At 44.8% G+C, this 19,646-nt stretch overlaps 1 protein-coding gene across 1 annotated transcript in view; it reads left to right on the plus strand.

Annotated features, from left to right (window-relative positions):
- Positions 1 to 19,646, plus strand: part of LOC143957205 (uncharacterized) — an 83,055-nt gene that overhangs the window by 52,384 nt on the left and 11,025 nt on the right. The window contains 4 exon segments of the mRNA XM_077467350.1: positions 1,538 to 2,750; positions 3,347 to 3,527; positions 12,700 to 12,866; positions 13,100 to 13,154. Coding sequence (XP_077323476.1) covers positions 1,538 to 2,750; positions 3,347 to 3,527; positions 12,700 to 12,866; positions 13,100 to 13,154 — 1,616 coding nt within the window.

A 19,646-nucleotide genomic window follows, 5' to 3' on the forward strand; every position in this document is an offset into this window, starting at 1 on the left:
ACCAATCACAGCTGGTGACATAGTGACCAGTTAGTCCTGTTTATCGTCTTTCCACAGTTTGTGCTGACAAGGCGCGAGTAGAAGAGAGCTGATCAGCGGCTCTCCTGACAGGAGGGGTCTGCACTGATAATCAGCGCATCAATTATCAGTGCAGACCCATCAAGGATGCCCACTAGAGCCCATCATGAATGGCAACCCATGCTGATCAAGGATGCCAATCGGTGCCTTTCAGTAATGCCTGTCAGTGCCAACCATCAGTGCAGCCTATGAGTGCTCATCAGTAGTGTCCATCAGTGCTGCATATTAGTGCCACCTCATCAGTCCCCTTCAATGCAGCCTCATCAGTGCTTGTTAGTGAAGGAGAAAACGTACTTACTTACCAAATTTTATAACCGAAACAAACATTTTTTTTATTTATTTATTTTTCAAAATTTTCGGTCTTTTTATTTATTTGTTTAGCAAAAAAAATAAACCCAGTGGTGATAAAATATCACCAAAAAGCTCTATATGCGGGGAAAAAAATTATAAAGATATCATTTGGGTACCGTGTTGCATGACTGCGCAATTGTCATTCAAAGTGCGACAAGCTGAAAATTGGCTTTGGTAGGAAGGGGGTGAAACTGCCCAGTATTGAAGTGGTTAAACATCACATCGTTTTGCAAGGGGCCTATCTGACAATGCTATTGGGCTGCTTCCACACTGATCCGCAGGTACAGTGCACCTGTGGGTTAGTTGGACTCATAGACTTAGACTTCTATTATATCCTGTGGTTTTGGTGCGCGTTCTGAAAGATGCACGACACCCGTAAGATGTAATAGAAGTCTATGGCAAAGCACAGCTAACCTGCAGATGAACTGTGCTGCACACACAGTGTAAGTAAACCACAGAGTATCAGTGTGAAAGCAGCCTTAGGCTGGCCATACATTATACAATTTTCGTCTAATAGATTTCCTTTAGATTTACCAAAACCATATAATGATTTTCAGGGGGGAAAAGTGTGTGTTATACGCCAATAAATACGGGACTTAAGTGGACCTTGTTCTTCAAAAGGTTGAGCACCCTTGGTATATGTGTTTTGAGTTTTTGTTCATTCAACTCATTGATCAATGAAAAAAACTTTCTGCCACCCGCACAAGTGATGTGGATGCAGGGATCTCACCTTCTGTGCTATTGTATTTTGACAGAATACAAAGTACAGTACAGTGGCGCAGTCAATTAAATGCTGATTTTCCAACAAGACCATTCAAAAGTTGCTGATCTAATGACTAGCTTCTATTGAACTGGGGGGGGTACACATGAACCAAAATTTGTCCAGTTCATGCTGAACTGGCCAAATTGAAATGCATGTATACTGAGCTTTAGTTATTTAAAGGAGTGAGGAAGGGTTAGACCCCTAGAGAGATTCTTCCTGTCCTGCTAATGTTTTACCAGACAGGATGTTAAGGAAACTCTCTAATAGCAAAACTAACATATTACCCTTCCTACTCTACCCAAACTTTTTTAGCTTGACATAGTTGTTGCTTCTTATTTCCCACAGATGAACAATACGAAAACTATAACATCATTGTTATCTCGACATTTGGTAAAACAGAAGATGAGGACATCACAACCAATTCTTCAGAAGAAAATCCCATTACCCAACATCTCCATCCAACACCTCATGGTGCAAATCTGTCATCTTCTGAAAGCTGCAAATATTTAAATCCGAAAGCTCATCTTTCTTCAAACAAGGGGTCTCACCCAGCTGAGGAACCTCGGGAGCCCTACTCTTGTTCAGAGTGTGGGAAGAGTTTTTCCTGTAGAAAAGTCCTTATCGAACATCGGAGAACTCACGGTAGAATGAAGACCTTTTCATGTTTCGAATGCGGGAAAGATTTTGCTTCTAAATCTTATCTTAAAACACACCAAAGAAGTCACACCGGGGATAAGCCTTATTCTTGTTCGGTGTGTGGGAAGTGTTTCTCCCTATTGCCTGTTCTTATTAACCATGAGAGAACGCACACCGGAGAGAAGCCATTCTCCTGTCCTGAATGTGGGAAATGCTTCACACAGAAATCATCTGCAATAATGCACCAGAGAATTCACGCCGGAGTGAAGCCGTTTTCATGTTCTGAATGTGGAAAATGTTTTCGCCGTAAAGGAGCCTTGATGGACCATCAACATGTACACATGGAAGAGAAGCCATTTTCCTGTGTGGAATGTGGGAAATGTTTTTCCTCTAAAAAAGTTCTTACTGAACATCAGAAAACTCACAACGGAATGAATGAATTTACGTGTTCCGAATGTGGGAAAGATTTCTCTTCGAAATATTCTCTTATGGCCCACCAGAGACGTCACACGGGGGAAAAGCCCTTTTCCTGTTCAAAATGTGAGAAGTGTTTTTCCCTATTGTCCATTCTTATTAAACACGAGAGAACGCACACTGGAGAGAAGCCGTATTCATGTCCTGAATGTGGGAAATGCTTTGCACAGAAATCATCCGTAGCAGTGCACCAGGTAACGCACAGCGGAGAGAAGCCGTTTTCATGTTCCGAATGTGGAAAATGTTTTCCCAGGAAACAAGCCTTGGTCTATCACCAACGTGTCCATACGGGAGAGAAGCCATTTTCCTGTCTGGAATGTGGAAAATGTTTTTCCATATTGGCTAGTCTTAAAAGACATGAGAAGACACACACTGGGGAGAAGCCATATTCATAACCTAAATATGGAAAATGTTTCACTGTGTTGTCCGAGCATAAGAAAACGCAGATGTGCTCTTAGCCCAACATAAGGAAATTTGTTCATGACAAAGACGGACTTACTAAACACCAAACATGTCACATGGGGTAAAAGCCTTTTTCAGGCTGGGAGTGTGGGAAATGTTTTTTCTCGGCAATGAAGTCACCCTGGAGAGAACTGTATTCTTATACAGACTGTGGAAACTGTGCTTTTGGCCCTAAATATGTTCTTCAAAAATATGGACTTGCTAAAACATGTTGCATGAGGTAAAAGCCTTTTTCATGCTGGGAGTGTGGGAAATGTTTTTGCTTTTCTGAGATTCTCTTTACACACAAGAGAAGTCACACCAGAGAGAAGCTGTATTTATGCCAGGAGTAGGGATGAGCTCAGGCGTGTTCGCATGGAACACGTGCAGAGCTCGCCAGGAAGTCGGTGCAGCGCTGCGCTAATCACAGGCAGTGAGACATTGTCCCGATGTGCTGCTGCAGAGATCGGGCAATATCTCACTGCCTGGGATTATCGCAGCACTGCACCGACTTCTTGGTGGGCTCTGCACGTGTTCCATACGAACACGCCTGAAGTCATCCCTAGCCAGGAGTGAGGGACATGTATTTCCAACATACAAGAGAGTTCACACCGGAGAGAAGCCGTATTCCTGCACAGACTGTGAAAAGTGTTTTTCCACCACAGCAGATCTTATTTCACACCAGAGAAAAGCCATATTCCTGTTCGGAGTGCGGCAAATGATTTTCTTTGAAAACCTGTCTGATCAGACATCAGCGTGTGCACACGGGAAAGGAACAATGTCTGTAGATCTCATCATCTTTGACATGAAATGGCTCCCATGTCTTGTGGTTAAAACACATTAATGTTGAACTAGTTCTTCTTTTAATTTTAATTTTTTTTTTTTATGACAATCACAGCAAATATCAGTAAAGATTATAACTGTATTATTATCCTGTATTTGTGTGTACATTATTTTCTCTTACCAGTGCATCAAAAGGCTTACAGTGTACATCAGGGCAAAAATCAAACATATTGGGTATATAATTTTCAATACATGCACACCTCCCCATGGTTCACTTCTTTAACCACTTCCATACTGGGACTATTCTGGCACTCCTGCTAAATGTACAAATAATTTTATCAGAAACCCAAAAAAATTATGTTTTTTTTTTAGTTTTTTTTTAGCAGAAACTCTAAGGAATAAAATGGCAATTGTTGTAACTTTTTCTTTCAATGATTTTTATTAAATTTTACAAAATAAAAACAAAACAAGTAAAAGATAGCACCTCCCCTTTTTAAAGTCAGGGGGTGCATAATGACGTACCAGTGTTTAACAGGCGTTACATAAAGTTGAAAACAGTCACATTTACATTGAAATAGGAGTAACAATCCAGAAAGGTAACTATGAGGATTATGCACTAAAGAAGCCTCAGGCTATAACCTATACCTGATAGAAAGATGGAATGCTGGGGGGAAGCCGTACCCCACCCCAAGGGGAGCACACTGTGGAGACGGCCTCTCACTCCAACCCCATCTCCGAATGGCCCGCAAGAGACAGTGCAGCAGTGGGCTGCCTATCTCCTATATCTAGCACATAGATAAACCAAAGGTCAATCGACTAATCAATCGCTGTGTGTAGGGGTCAGAGAGGAACCTACACCTGTAACAGGAGTGCTGAACTGAAAGTCCAGAGCCAACTCGGTGTGAGCGTGAGGATACCTAGCTGTGCCAGGGGGCTTCTGCCTGCTGTCGTATCTGGATACAAGAGATCAAAACACTGGAACAAACCATCTAAGCCAGAGAGAGAGGGAAAAGGAACAGAATTAGAAAGAGAGAGAAGGTAGGGAAGAAAGAGAGGGCTAGCAGGTCCATAAGAAGGGTGAGAATTGGGGAGGATAAGGAGAGAAGGTCATCCAGTCGGATAGGAGCAGCCTTAGAAATCTAAGTCCCTGGAATTATAGGAATTCCGACATAATTCGCCCATGGTTCCCAGATCAATTGGAATTTGTGGGTTTTATCCAGTAGTGTACCAACGATTTTTTCTTGGGCCATGATCCAAGAAATTTTCCTTTTCATGTCGTGCATGGGTACCGTGGATCTTTTCCAATGTTTAGCTATAGTAATTCTAGCACCTAAGAGCATATAGAAAATTAAGGCTTGGGTGTGTTTGGGAGTTCCGTCCACACTGGCATTAAGAAGTGCTATCTCGGGTATCTGTGGGATAGGTGTACCCGTAATTTTCCTCAACAGGTGGAAAAAATTGTTCCAGAATTTCCGTATCCTGGGGCAGGTCCACCAAATATGAAATAGGGAGCCAGTAAGCCCGCAACCCCTAAAACATAAAGGGGAAGCGTCCGGGAAAATCTTGGCCAGTGTGGTCGGTACTAGATACCAACGTACCATGAGTTTAATACTAGCTTCCATTAGAGAAATATTCATAATATTTTTGAATGATCTGTGAAATTGAGAATACCATTTGGGTAGGTCCCACTCTACTGCCAGATCTTGTTCCCAAAGTCGGGCATATAATGGCTTGTTGGCATTTTTGGCTAGAGAGTTGTAAATAATGGAGATACCACCCCTCTGATCCAGCATATTGCCACACCATATTTCGTAAGGAGTCGGTAGAGGGGGTGTAGAGTTTAGAGGCCATTTGGATCGAAGGAAGTGAGAAATTTGTAATAGTCTATATCGCTCAGTGGGGGGCATTTCTAATTTGCTCACACAGTACGCCAGTGTGAGAGGTCCTGTAGTATGCAGGAAATGTCCGATCCTGTACAAGCCTTTGCCTACCCACCACCTAAATGCTGTAATATTTTGTCCGGGCGGGAATTCTGGGTTATTAAAAAGATGGGCAAGTGGCCGCATGGGGGAGACCAGGGCTGAGTGCATTTGGAGCCTATCCCACAATGACATAGAGTGAGAGAGGGTGGGGGCCAATATCGCTGGCCGCAAACGCGGTTTAGACCAGAGTAGATAGTCGATTGTGTGATTCGGTGTCGCCATCCTCTCCATGAGAAGCCAATCTGGTTTGGGGTTTTGCGAGTGTACTGTTGATATTTGGGCTATCTGCGCAGCTTGGTAGTACCACCAAATATTGGGCAAAGCTAGGCCCCCTTGGGTCTTGAGTCTATAGAGAATGTCTTTGGAACATCTCCTACCCTTGGAACCCCAAATAAATTTCAGGACGGAGGATTGGAAACGCATAATTTGGGCTTTCCTGATAGGAATTGGCAGAGAGCGGAAAAGATAAAGCAAGCGGGGCAATAGAGTCATTTTAATAGAATTTACGCGGCCCAGCCAGGATAGATCATATTTTGACCATATCGCCATGTCGGCTTCAAGTTTTTTGAACATGGGGGGGAAGTTACTGGAAAATAATTTATCATAACTGGTAGTCAGGTTTATTCCTAGATAGGGAATAGCTGATGAGTTCCAGGTAAACGGGAAGTGATTTTGAAGGTTTGTGAGAAGGTTTGGAGAGATAGATATGTTCAGAGCGGCAGATTTAGCAACGTTGACTTTGAGACCAGAGGCTCTACCAAATTGCTCCAAGAGTTTAAGGATGTTGGGAGTAGAGATAAGGGGGGATGTGATGAAAAGGAGAAGGTCGTCCGCAAAGAGGGCACATTTATGTTCCTGAGCACCACATGAAACTCCTCTTATGTCTGGGTTCGTGCGAATGGCTATGGCTAGGGACTCAATGGCTATAGCAAAAATCAGGGGTGATAACGGACACCCCTGTCTAGTGCCTTTCTCAATAGTGAACGTGTCCGAGTACCTGCCTTGCAGTCGTACTTGGGCGTTGGGATTAGAGTAGAGCGATTTCAAGGTGCCTAAAAAGTTCGGACCCATGCCCCACCTCCCAAGGACCGCAAAGATATAGGGCCAGGTGACCGTGTCGAACGCTTTTTGTAAGTCAACGGAAAGGAGGAACCCTTCTTGCTTGGGTCCTCCATCCCATTGAGAGTTAAGGAGAGACACTATATCAATAGCTCTTCTGATTTTGTCCGGGCCTTGTCTCCCCGGGATAAAGCCTGCTTGGTCCCGGTGAACATACTGAGCAATGAAAGAGGATAAACGGTTAGCCATTATTTTCGTTAAAAGTTTGAGATCATTATTGATCAAAGAGATCGGGCGATAATTGCTTACTAAGGACGGGTCCTTTCCGGGTTTCGGAATGACCGAAATGTATGCCAGGTTGGAGGCTTTATCCAGGGGAGTACCATGACTAAAAGAATTGAAAAATCTGGCTAAGTAAGGCGCTAGGATATTGGAAATTTTTTTATAGTAGCCGGCTGAGAAGCCGTCAGGGCCAGGAGCGGAACCTAACTTGAGCTTGCGTATAGTCTCCAGGACCTCCGACTCCGTAATGGGTAGATCTAGTAGCTCCGCATGATCTCCGGTGAGTTTAGGCAGGGGAATGGAATCTAGGAACTCCTCAATATTTGGGAGAGGGCTGGGTTTGTTGTCTTTATATAGAGAGGCGTAGAAATCTTGGAAGCATTCTAGAATGCTCTGCGGATTTTGTGTCAGGGTGCCGGTTGGTAGCTTTATCTTGGGGAAGGCCATAAGGCGTGATTTGGGAGACAATTTGGTGGCTAATTTGGAGCCTATTTTATCTTTATGCATATAATACCTGGCTCCAGACCAGTTGTTGTAACTTTTTATGTCCCACCGTATTTGCGCAGGAATTTTTCAAACGCAAAAATGTGTTTCTGTGCATGAGCACGCGGGCACGCGGGGACAAGGGCACTTTACATTTTTTTTTTTTTTTTTAACACTTAAAAAAAATATTTTGATCACTTTTATTTCAATTATAAGGAATATAAACACCCCTTGTAATAGGAATAGTATGTGACAGGTCCTCCTTTATTATAGACCCCACATCTCTCCTCCAGGCTGGAAAGGCCGAGATAAAAAAAAAAAAAAAACCCTTGGCCTTTCCAGCCGAGTCCCCGGCATTGTTTACATTCATTGGCTTGGATGTGACGTCATACCGTCGTGCCCAGGCCTCCGAGGTTCATAGAGATGACTGGGGACCATCTGGTCACCAGAAATCTCTGAGCAACTTCCGCCGGTGAATGATTCGTTCTCTGGCTTGCCGACCATACGGGTGAGCCCAAAGAGCGCGTGGGATGTCCCCTCCTGCAAGAACGATCAAGCGGCTGAACTGCTGCTATGATCGTTCTTATGGTGCGCAGAATCACTGACCGAAAAAAGATGATATCTGAATGATGCCTGCAGCTGCAGGCATCATTTAAATATCTCCACTCAAAGTCCAGGATGTCATATGATGTCCTTGGGCTGGAAGTAGTTAAAAAAGCTTCAAGTACGGGAAAATTTCTCTGTTGACCTGCCAGAAATCCATTGTGCAGCTAGCACCTTGTTTGGGCTTAAAATAGTGCCTCTGAGCCACTGAAATCCTGCTCAGGATTGACAGCCCTGCTGTCTGTTCCCCACTTTCCCATTATATGTGCATAAATTGATTTCTTCCCAGCAAAACAAAGCTACTGTTTTGACTCTGAGTCGGCCCACACGCTGGGTAAAGGGAAAGGGCTCCTGGAAGATGTAGTTCTGGAGCTATGCCTCTGTTAACAGCGACTCGTCTCCCAGCAGCTGCTCCTTCAAGAATTTTACAAGCCTGGTGATGATGTCACAGGGAGTAATATAAGACGTTTCTCATTTCAGGAATAATCTAATGTAAAACAAAAAATATTACAAAATGTTAAATATACCTGGGTGGACTAGAAGGGGTTTTGACTAAATTTAGGCAATGCTTTGGTGTGCGCTTAAACCACTTGCCCTCTGGAAGGTTTACCCACTTCATGACTGGGACAGTTTTTGTAATAAGGCGCCACGTTAATTTACCTGACAATTGCACGGTCAGGCAACGCTTTACCCAAATAAAATTGATATCCTTCCCCCCCCCCCCCCCCCCCCCCACAAATAGAGCTTTCATTTGGTGGTATTTGATCACCTCTGCGGTTTTTATTTTTTTGCGCTATAACCAAAAAAGAAATAAAATTTTGAAGAAAAAAAAAAACAATTATCCAATAAAAAAAATAAAAATAATTAAAGAATCAAATGTCTTCATAAATTTTAACAAATATGTATTCTGCTAGTCTACCAACTATGGGATAGATTTATGGATTTTTTTTTATTTTTTACTAGAAATGGCAGCAATCCGTGACTTATAGCAGGACTGTAACATTGAGCTGGACAAATCTGACACTAAAAGTGATACTAATACAGTAATCGGTGCTAAAAATATGCACTGTCACTGTATTAATTACACTGGGGTTAACAGGGGCGATCAAAGAGTTAAATGTGTTCCTAGGGCATGCCTGCTTAACCGAAACGCAGGATCACATCCTTTCCTTGTCACAGAATGGTGATCTGTCTTGTTTACAAAGGCAGCAGAGGAGGGTAATATGGCGCTCACTGGGGATCCCAAAAATATATTGTAGTATGATCACAAAATGTTAGTATAAAAGATTGGTCGTCTTTATATAGCCAAAGTATATCGATTTTTGTGTGAGTTTTGGGTATATCCACACACCAGTATCCTCGATGAGAAGTTCAGGGTCTTTGTAGATCATCAAGGTGGTCCGTGAGGGGGATCAGCAGTACAGGCTGTACCCTAAAGGGCTGCCAGTCTTAAAGCAAGAAGTAGCTCTAGGAAACAATGGAATAGAGAAAGAGACGGCGCCCTCTAAGTGCAGCAATAAAGTTGCTTAAATTTATTAAAAATGGTTAAACACTCACATTAAATTAGTGGTGTACAGGCACATCAGGGATGTAATGTTTCATCCGTATGTCCATGGGGGCGACTCGCAGGGCTGTAAGGCAAGGTTTCAGGCATCTGACTTTTTGACCGATGGTTGGTGTTTTGGTCTATTCCATGTATTTCCTCGGAATGGTCAGAGCAGTCGGGGTAGTGCTGGTAGCTGTGGTGCCTTTGGTCCGATGTTCAAGGAGTCGGTGTCCTCAGGAGACGGGCTGGGCAAAGCGGCGCTTCGGAGCATGCATGCTCCTTCATCAGGCTTTAGGTCAGCCTGATGAAGGAGCATGCATGCTCCGAAGCCCCGCTTTGCCCAGCCCGTCTCCTGAGGACACCGACTCCTTGAACATCGGACCAAAGGCACCACAGCTACCAGCACTACCCCGACTGCTCTGACCATTCCGAGGAAATACATGGAATAGACCAAAACACCAACCATCGGTCAAAAAGTCAGATGCCTGAAACCTTGCCTTACAGCCCTGCGAGTCGCCTCCATGGACATACGGATGAAACATTACATCCCTGATGTGCCTGTACACCACTAATTTAATGTGAGTGTTTTTTAACCATTTTTAACCACTTTCTTACTGGGCACTTAAACCCCCCTTAGTCCCAGACCAATTTTCAGCTTTCAGCGCTGATGCACTTTGAATGACAATTGCGCGGGCATACAACACTGTACCAAAATGAAATTTCTATCATTTTTTTCCCACAAATAGAGCTTTCTTTTGGTGGTATTTAGTTACAGCTCGGAGTTTTATTTTTTGCTAAACAAACAAAAAAAGATGCAAAAAAAAAAAAAAAAAAAATCATGTTTTAATAGTTTGTTATAAAATTTTGCAAACGGGTCATTTTTCTCCTTCATTGAAGTGCGCTGATAAGGCGGCACTGATAGGCTGCATTGGTGGGCACTGATGGGCTGCATTGGTGGGCACTGATAGGCTGCACTTGTGGGCACTGATAGGCTGCACTTGTGGGCACTGATAGGCATAGTTAAGGCGGCACTAATAGGCACAGATAAGGCGGCACCGATGGGCACAGATAAGGCGGCACTGATGGGCAAAGATGGGCACAGATAAGATGGCACGGATGGGTGGCACGGATAAGTGGCACGGATGGGTGGCACGGATGGGCACTGATAGGTACCACAGATAGATGGGACTGATGGGCACTGATAGGTGGCACTGATAGGTGGCTCTGATAGGTGGCACTGCTGGGCACTGCTGGGCACTGATGGGCGGCACTGGGGTGCAGCACCTTTGAGGCAGATTGGGTGGCACTGTGGGGTGGCACTGTGGGGTGGCACTGTGGGTGGCACTGTGGGGTGGCACTGTGGGCATTATGGGCACAGACGGGGGGCACTTACTTTTACTTTGTTATTTTTCAGGATGGCACTGCGGGAGGCAGGTGGGCACTGGCAGGTGGCATGTGGTGCCTTTCATTGCTGGCCGTGATCGGGACTGATGTCCCGATCACGGCCGCCGGTGATCGGCTTTTTTTTTTTCTCCTCGCGCTGTCAGCGCGAGGAGGAATAATAGCCGATTACCGGCTCCGTTCTATCACATGATCAGCTGTCATTGGCTGACAGCTGATCACGTGATAAGGGGTCGGGATCGACCCCTTACACGGATCGGTGATCAGGCGAGTCTCACGGACTCGCCGATCACAGAGCGCGCCGCTCGTAACCAGGACGACGTCAATAGACGTAGTCCTGGAAATCTAGGTCCGCGCTAATGCCGTCATTCGGCAATAGCGCGGTACCCAAGTGGTTAATAAATTTAAGCAACTTTATTGCTGCACTTAGAGGGCGCCGTCTCTTTCTCTATTGCATTGTTTACAAAGGCAGACCGCTGTTATGCCTGTTTCCCGAACAATTGGCGTGTCCTGATGGACATTGCGTCTGCAGCACTTGCTGATTTGCTCCCGCTGTCTCCAATCAGCGTGTGCGCGCTCCAGACCTGAGAGTGCAGGATTATGTACACGTACGTGATCCTGCACAGGGGAGCTGCTTTACTGCTGTATATGTACTGTATACAGTCGGCAAGTGGTTAATTACTGATTCTATTTTTTATTTTTTTTAAATACTAGAATTTACCATATTACACATGCGCCAGCTGTGGAAAGAACTACATGTCCCAGCAACCTAAAGAACCTGTGCATATGTACCCCCAGTCATTCACAGTAGAGTGGAGCTTCTTTCAATCCTGGACAAAAACAGCATCATATGTCACATGGTAGTCCTTTCCTGGGATCGCGCACCACAGGCTGGTTCCATTGGCTCAAGAGCAAGTCTGGAAAGCAGAGCCAACAATAAAGGCATCGGATGAAACTGTAGGACTAAACAATCCTTACAACATAAAGGAGCTTCAGACAATGTAAGGCTCAAGGTCAGCTGCTGATTTTTATTTTTTATTTGTCATTTTATATCACTTTAAGCCCCAGTTCACACTGTCACATTACATGTGATTCATTGCGCCACATTCCTGTGCAAATCACATGCGATTCTGTGCGGTGTGATCTGAGTCAATAAATTTTTTAACGGCTCAAATTTCACCACATCCACATGAAAAAGGTTTATGTTCACGCTGTAACCAGATCACATGAGTGTTCGTACCCATGCGATCTAGTTCAGGCACACCCACTGCGTTTTGCAAGCTGCTTTTGGGGTGTTGTCTAATTGACACCTTCAGCGGTGCAGGAAACGCACAGGAATCGCTGCATTTCCTGCATCACGTCAGTGGGAACCGGGAGAAGTATGGGTTTGTAAAAAAAAAAAAAAAAAAAAAACATACGTACTCTATGCTGCAGCTGCCTCACATCGAATCTAAGCCCAAGAACTGAGCAATACATGACTGATGATCACTCAGTTCTCTGCCTGCTTGGAATGGAGAGCAGTAACTGTCAGTCATGCTTCTCCTCCAGCACTCACTGGAACATTGGAGGGGGGTGAACACAGCTGGCTCTGCTGAGAGCTGGAGCCAGCTGTCAAACGGGAAGCTGAGTACATCCTGACAATATTGTCAGGATCCTTTCTAAGCCTGGAGCACCTCTGCCAGTTCAGCTGATAGTGGGAAATAGAAAAAGTGTACTCCTGTGACCCATAAGAGATGTATGGCCAAAAAAGCTCTTTTAATGGCTCATTTTGTCAAGGAGATTGGAAGAAGCACAATACCCCATTCCTTTCTCCTTAGTGGCTGATGTTGGCTCTCCTACCCTCCCAATATGTGGACTCGCCCTCGATGTCCTGTATTGTACACAATAATGTTGGATATGCTACAAACAGAAGGGCAGCCAAGAGACTGGTCTTTGTGGGAAAGGTCAAACAATGTAAAGGAAGTCTGCATGAGTGCGGAAGAAGGTAAGCAGTTTACTTTATGCCTCACTCCTTACATAAAATGAAGTGATGAAGGGGAAATTGTCGTTGCAAGATGAATTTTTACACATGTCCACAGATTAGCTTTAAATATTTATTCTTAGACAACATAAAGGAGAGAGACCTTTTTCTCTGAACATTCATTGGGGACACAATAGACCCCGGGTCTGTTCCAGGATGGATATTCACACATGGGGCTGTCTGTCTGTCTATTTTAGGTCAACTGGGAGGGACGGGTGCAGTGTCCAGCCCTGCTTCCTGCTAAAGTTTATGGTAATGGCTTTACAATGATGAACGCCATAACAAGTGGTACCCACATTTAGATCCATGTCAAGTGAGATGCAGGGGCTGCACAGACAGTCACTGCTCCCAATTTAACAATGTGGTATCTGGCACCAAATTGTCAGTAGCAGATCCTTAAGTCCTGTAAGCTGTGAGGTGGGGACAGCACATTCTACAAATGCTCCATTGAATTGAGATCTGGAGATTTTGGAGGCCAAGTCAACACTTCAAACTTGTTCAAATCCTGATGAAAGAGGCCACAGCCATCAAGGAATATTGTTCCCATGAAGGGGTGTATTTGGTCAGCAACAATGTTAAGGTAGGTGGTTTGTGTCCGGTAACATCCACATGAATGGCAGGAGCCAAGGTTTCCCAGCAGAATATTGCCCAAAGCATCTCACTGCAGCCCCCTACCTTGTCTTCTTCCTATACTGCATTCTGGTGCCATCTCTTCCCCAGGTAAGTGACACACATGCACCCGGTATCCACATGATTCATCAGACCAGGCCACCTTCTTTCATTGCTATGTGGTCCAGTTCTGATGATCATGTGCCTGTTGGGGCTTCTGGCTGTGGACACGGGTCAGCATGGACACCCTGACCGGTCTGCAGTTACGTAGCCCCATACACAACAAACTGTGATACTCAATTTTTTTTCTGCTTTCTTTTTTTTTTTGTAAATTCTTTATTTAAGAAGGATAAGCATGTGGAAATCAATGTAGTGATAATGTAAAAGTTCACCATCTCTGGGGTTTCACCAAGTTGCATAAGGATAGGGAGGTTCTGCATCTCTCATGTCCATTTTTTACATGGCAACCACCATATGTAAAAGGGGTAACGGGGACCTCTTGGATCTCAGGGTCATGTGACCCATAATAAGAGAGAAAAGGTTAGCAGCAAAGAATAGAGAGGGAAGGAAGGGGAGATAAAAAAAAAAAAGGGAGAGGACGGACTTTCCCTTCTTCAGTTGGGAAAATGCATGTACCTCTGTCCAGCCTCACCATCCCCATCCGGGGAGCTTAGAACAGCATTGTGTTACTGAGAAGTTAGATCAACAGCTCGCTATATTCCTCAGAGTAAACAAATTCGTGCCAGAAAAAAACATTTTTTTTTTTTTGAAAATTGCTCGCTGAGGCCTTTCTCCATGGCCACCAGATGTTCCATTGTCTTTATCTCCGATATCTTTTTCAATCATATGGCCACCGATGGGGAAAGGGGATGTAGCTCTATGCCGCTGTAAGCAGGAGGGGGGGGGGGATAATGGATTTCCTGTAGACCTTAGTAGGGATCTTTTGATGTAGAAGGAAGAATTCAAGGGTCTCTGATACCTCTCGGTCAGTGAACTTTTTCACTCCAAAAAGGCCGGAGGTGCGACAGGACCAGAAAACATGAAGGAGCGAGCCAGACACCTCTCCACATCTCCACAGGTCCGCACTCTGGGGGAACATCTTGTGTAGTCTATCCGGAGTATAATACCACGAGATAGTAGTTTATATCCCGCTTCCTGGTGTCTGGCGCGAAAAGAAAGAGCCTATGGGTTCTTTCACGCGGGGCGGATCCGTGAGGACAACCGCTTGCTCTCCTTATGCGAGATTGGATGACGACGGACCACAGAGTCCATCGTCACCCAATCCGATCCGCAGACGGATGGAAAAGTAGGTTTTTCCTCCTTCACACTTTTTCGGGTCGGATGTCAGCGGACATGTCACCGCTGACATCCGATGCTCCATAGAGGTCTATGGAGCATCTGTTTGGGTCCACCTAAAAAAAACAGACAGGAGGCCTGAACAGATTGTCCGTGTGAAAGAGCCCTATCTGTTTCTCAGATTTTTTTTTGTGCTTTCAACACATCAACTTCAGGGGCTTCTTAGGATTGCTGCCTAACATATCCCACCCACTGTCAGATGTCAGTGTAATGGAATAATCATTGTTATTCACTTTACCTGTCGGATCATAAAGTTATATGTGTATAGATGGATTTTTTTTTTTTTTTTTTTTTAGTTTCTTGTCAAAGTTGAGCACATCTACTGATATAATAGATAATATCCCAGCTGGAGGACTTTCCTCCTTCCATAACACAGAGGACATTTGAAAACAGAAGGATGAGATAGAAGGTGTTGCCATAACAACCAGACATTTCCTCTCCTCTCCTGATCTACCCCAGGACAATGACACCTACAATCTGATTGGCTGCTCTACAGAGAATAATAATGATAATTCAGTACTGACATATAATTATCATTGTAGTTCAGACCACATTAACAAACCCTCAAAACCAAAACACCCGCCTGCCTCCTCTCTATGATCACTATGCGCCCTCTACACCGGAAACACTCCTCTGACTTCCGCTGTGTAAATTCCACAGGCTAGAGACGCTTCCTGGTTGCCATGGTTCCGCATCAGGGCTTGACTGATTTAGGTGGTGCAGTACATAGTAGACACCACTAGAGGGCGCCTGCTTGCCATGTAACTGCAGGAAGTGTAAGAGCCAGAGGGGCCAGCAGCCATTGTGTTGTAGTCCAGAGGACGTTTTAGGCTTGGAATTGCTTTTTTTTCCCAAGACTTTTCATGGGTGAGTCTGGAGAGTGTGTGCCCAGTGAGGCCCCTGGAGGAGGTAATAATGTCTTCCTATTATGAGAGAAGGGGGTCCCAGCACTGTGTGTGGACTGGATGGGGGGGTCATGTCATCTCCACACATCATCATCTTCCTGCAAGTCCTCTGATGTGTAGAACATTAGATGGGGGGCTGTGCTGGGGCTGATCTGGATGTATTCCCTAAAATTATCCCACAGTATGCCAATTGTTAGTTCTCATAGGGATGATCTCAGGCGTGTTCACATGCTCCATGTGCAGAACCCGCCAAGAAGTCTGCGCATCGCTGCGCTAATCACAGGCAGTGAGACATTTCCCGATCTCTGTAACCGCGCATCGGGGCAATGTCTCACTGCCTGTGATTAGCGCAGCGCTGCGCCAACTTCCTGGTGGGCTCTGCACATGGAGCATGTGAACACGCCTGAGATCATCCTTAGTTCTCATCAATGCAGGACAGCGAGCCATGGATTTTAGAAACAAGACTTTTTGGGGGACATACTAAAAGGAATGACAGAATGGAATGCCCATAGACTTTAAAAGGGAGATGGAATGCCCATAGAGAATAATGGAACAAAGTGGAATGCCCATAGAGAATAATGGAAAAAAAAATCAGTTTGTGACAGACTCTTTTGACATATAAATGTTTTTTTTTTTTTTTAAAGACCTACTTTTAAATATCATTGGCCATGTTTAATATTAGATTAGATGGGATTAATGTTGTTTTTTATGGCATAACAAAGGTAAATGACAGAGTGGAATGCCCATAGAGTATAATGGGAAGTAAAATATAAACTCATTTGCAAGCAAATCTGAGTGACATAGCAATTTATCCTTTACCACAGCTGTTCCTCAAGTAGAGTAGAAGATTGTAAGATTGGGATTATTTGGGATTACGGCTGTTTTATATTGAATTACAAACATATGACAGGGTGGAATGCCCATAGAGTAAAATGGGAAGCAAGGTGTGTCCTGGAGTCAAAACCATTGGTCATATCAGATCAATCTTTAGCAGACATATTCTCTATGTCCAGTGGTGATGCCCAAAATTCAGATTAAGTGGGATTATTATTGTTTTCTATGGAATGACATACATATGACAGAGTGGAATGCCCATAGAGAATAATGGGAAGCAAGATGTGACCTGGAGTCAGAACCATTGGTCATATCAGATCAATCTTTAGCAGACATGCTCTCTATGTTCAGCAGTGATGTCCAAATTTCAAATTAAACGGTATTATTATTGTTTTATATGGAATGACATGACATATGACAGAGTGGAATGCCCATAGAGTATAATGGGAAATAAAATCTAAACTCATTTGCAGGCAAATCTGAGTGACATAGCAATTTATCCTTTACCACAGCTGTTCCTCAAGTAGAGTAGCAGATTGTAAGGTTGAGATTATTTCAGATTACAGCTGTTTTCTATGGAATGACAGATAAATAATAGAAAGGAATGCCCATAGAGTATAATGGGAAGCAAGATGTGACCTGGAGTCAAAACGATTGGTCCTATCAGATCAATCTTTAGCAGACATATTCTCTATGTCCAGTGGTGATGCCCAAAATTCACATTAAGTGGGATTATTATTGGTTTCTATGGAATGACAAACATATGACAGGGTGGAATGCCCATAGAGTATAATGGGAAGCAAGATGTGACCCGGAGTCAAAACCATTGGTCATATCAGATCATTCTTTAGCAGACATACTCTCTATGTCCAGTGGTGATGTCCAAAATTCACATTAAGTGGGATTATTATTGGTTTCTATGGAATGACAAACATATGACAGAGTGGAATGCCCATAGAATATAATGGGAAGCAAGATGTGACCTGGAGTCAAAACCATTGGTCATATCAGATCAATCTTTAGCAGACATACTCTCTACGTTCAGCAGTGATTTCCAAATTTGACATTAAACGAGATTATTATTGTTTTATATGGAATGACAATACATATGACAGAGTGGAATGCCCATAGAATATAATGGGAAGTAAAATATAATCTCATTTGCAGGCAAATATGAGAGACATAGCATTTTCACCTTTACCACAGCTGTTCCTCAAGTAGAGTAGCAGTTTGTAAGGTTGAGATTATTTGGGATTACAGCTGTTTTCTATGGAATGACAGATAAATGATGGAAAGGAATGCCCATAGAGTAGAATGGGAACCAAGATGTGACCTGGAGTCAAAATCTTTCAGCATACCAAATAAATCCTTAGCAGATATAGTATCCAAGTTTAGTGGCACGATTTTAAATCGAGTGTGTATGGATTTTAATTGTTTTATAAGGAATGAAAGAAGAAAATGCCCACAGAGCAGCCCTCAAAAATTACACTCGCCTGTTCACATTTTGCGAGTGGATTTTGAGGGCTGGCAGATGTGGGCTGTCTGGGGGGGCCAGCACCACCAGTGGCGGCCCGCCCATAGGGGGCGCCCGGGCGCCGCCCCCCCTCCCCCTAGGTGTAAAAAATAAAAATAAAAAAAAAAATAAAATAAAAAAAACGGGCCCTTTAAGACATTTAAAAAAAAAAAAAAATGTCATTTAACAATTTAACATAGTGTACTGTGGCGCCGGTCACAGTGCACTATGAGAAGCGCCATTTGCGGGTTAAAAACCCGCCTTGCGGCGCACTGCAGAACGCCGACTAGCTTCCACCCGTAAAATCATTGTGATTCTACGGGCGGGAGAATTGTCAATCTTAGACAGGCAGGTCACTTCCGGCTTTCGGCTGCTTCACGAAACCCGGAAGTGACGTCGGCAACTCCGTTCCTCAGCCCGAGCGGAGCTGCAAGACAGTCAGGCAGGAGGTGAGTCACCGCATAAAGGCTTTCTAGTTTCTACTTTGTTGAGAATGTTCATGCATTTAGCTGAATGAATGGAAAAAAAGCTTTCACAGCCAGAAAGCTTTCCCCAGGCCAGGCGACTTTTGCCGTGGCCAATCAGAGAATGAGCTCTGAAGGGGGAACTCCACGCCAAATTTCTTAAAAAAAATTTGACGTGGGTTCCCCCTCCGAGAGCATACCAGGCCCTTAGGTCTGGTATGGATTCCAAGGGGAACCCCCTACGCCGAAAAAACGGCATGGGGGTCTCCCCCAGATCCACACCAGACCCTTATCAGAGCACGCTACCCGACAAGACCTCCGAAGTCGGAAGAAGAGGCCGGCGGCGAGGAAGAAAGCCGGGCTCCTCCGCTAGCAAAAGAGCTACAAGAAGATAGCGGAGGAGTCCGGCGAGAAGACCTCCGAAGACGGAAGACCCCCAGAGCTGTGCAATAAAATATTTTAACCCTGTGTTGTGTTTTTTTTGTACTTTTTTTTTCACAGGTGAATGGGTAGGGGTACATTGTACCCCATACTCATTCACATAGGGTGGGGGGCCGGTATCCGGGGCCCCCTTATTAAAGGGGGCTCCCGGATTCCGATAAGCCCCCCGCCCGCAGACCCCGACAACCAACGGCCAGGGTTGTCGGGAAGAGGCCCTTGTCCTCATCAACATGGGGACAAGGTGCTTTGGGGTGGGGGGGCCGCCTGCCCCCCCTCCCCCAAGGCACCCCCCCCATGTTGAGGGCACGCGGCCTGGTACGGCTCAGGAGGGGGGGGGCCGCCCGCTCGTCCCCACCCCCTTTCCTGGCCGGCCGGGTAGCGTGCTCGGATAAGGGTCTGGTGTGGATCTGGGGGGGACCCCCACGCCGTTTTTTCGGCGTAGGGGGTTCCCCTTGGAATCCATACCAGACCTAAGGGCCTGGTATGCTCTCGGAGGGGGAACCCACGTCAATTTTTTTTTCAGAAATTTGGCGTGGAGTTCCCCCTTCAGAGCTCATTCTCTGATTGGCCACGGCAAAATTCGCCTGGCCTGGGGAAAGCTTTCTGGCTGTGAAAGCTTTTT

Source organism: Lithobates pipiens, unplaced genomic scaffold (assembly GCF_037356315.1).
Source record: "Lithobates pipiens isolate NorthernLeopardFrog02 unplaced genomic scaffold, aLitPip1_a1.2 Scaffold_51, whole genome shotgun sequence".
Lineage (NCBI taxonomy): Eukaryota > Metazoa > Chordata > Amphibia > Anura > Ranidae > Lithobates > Lithobates pipiens.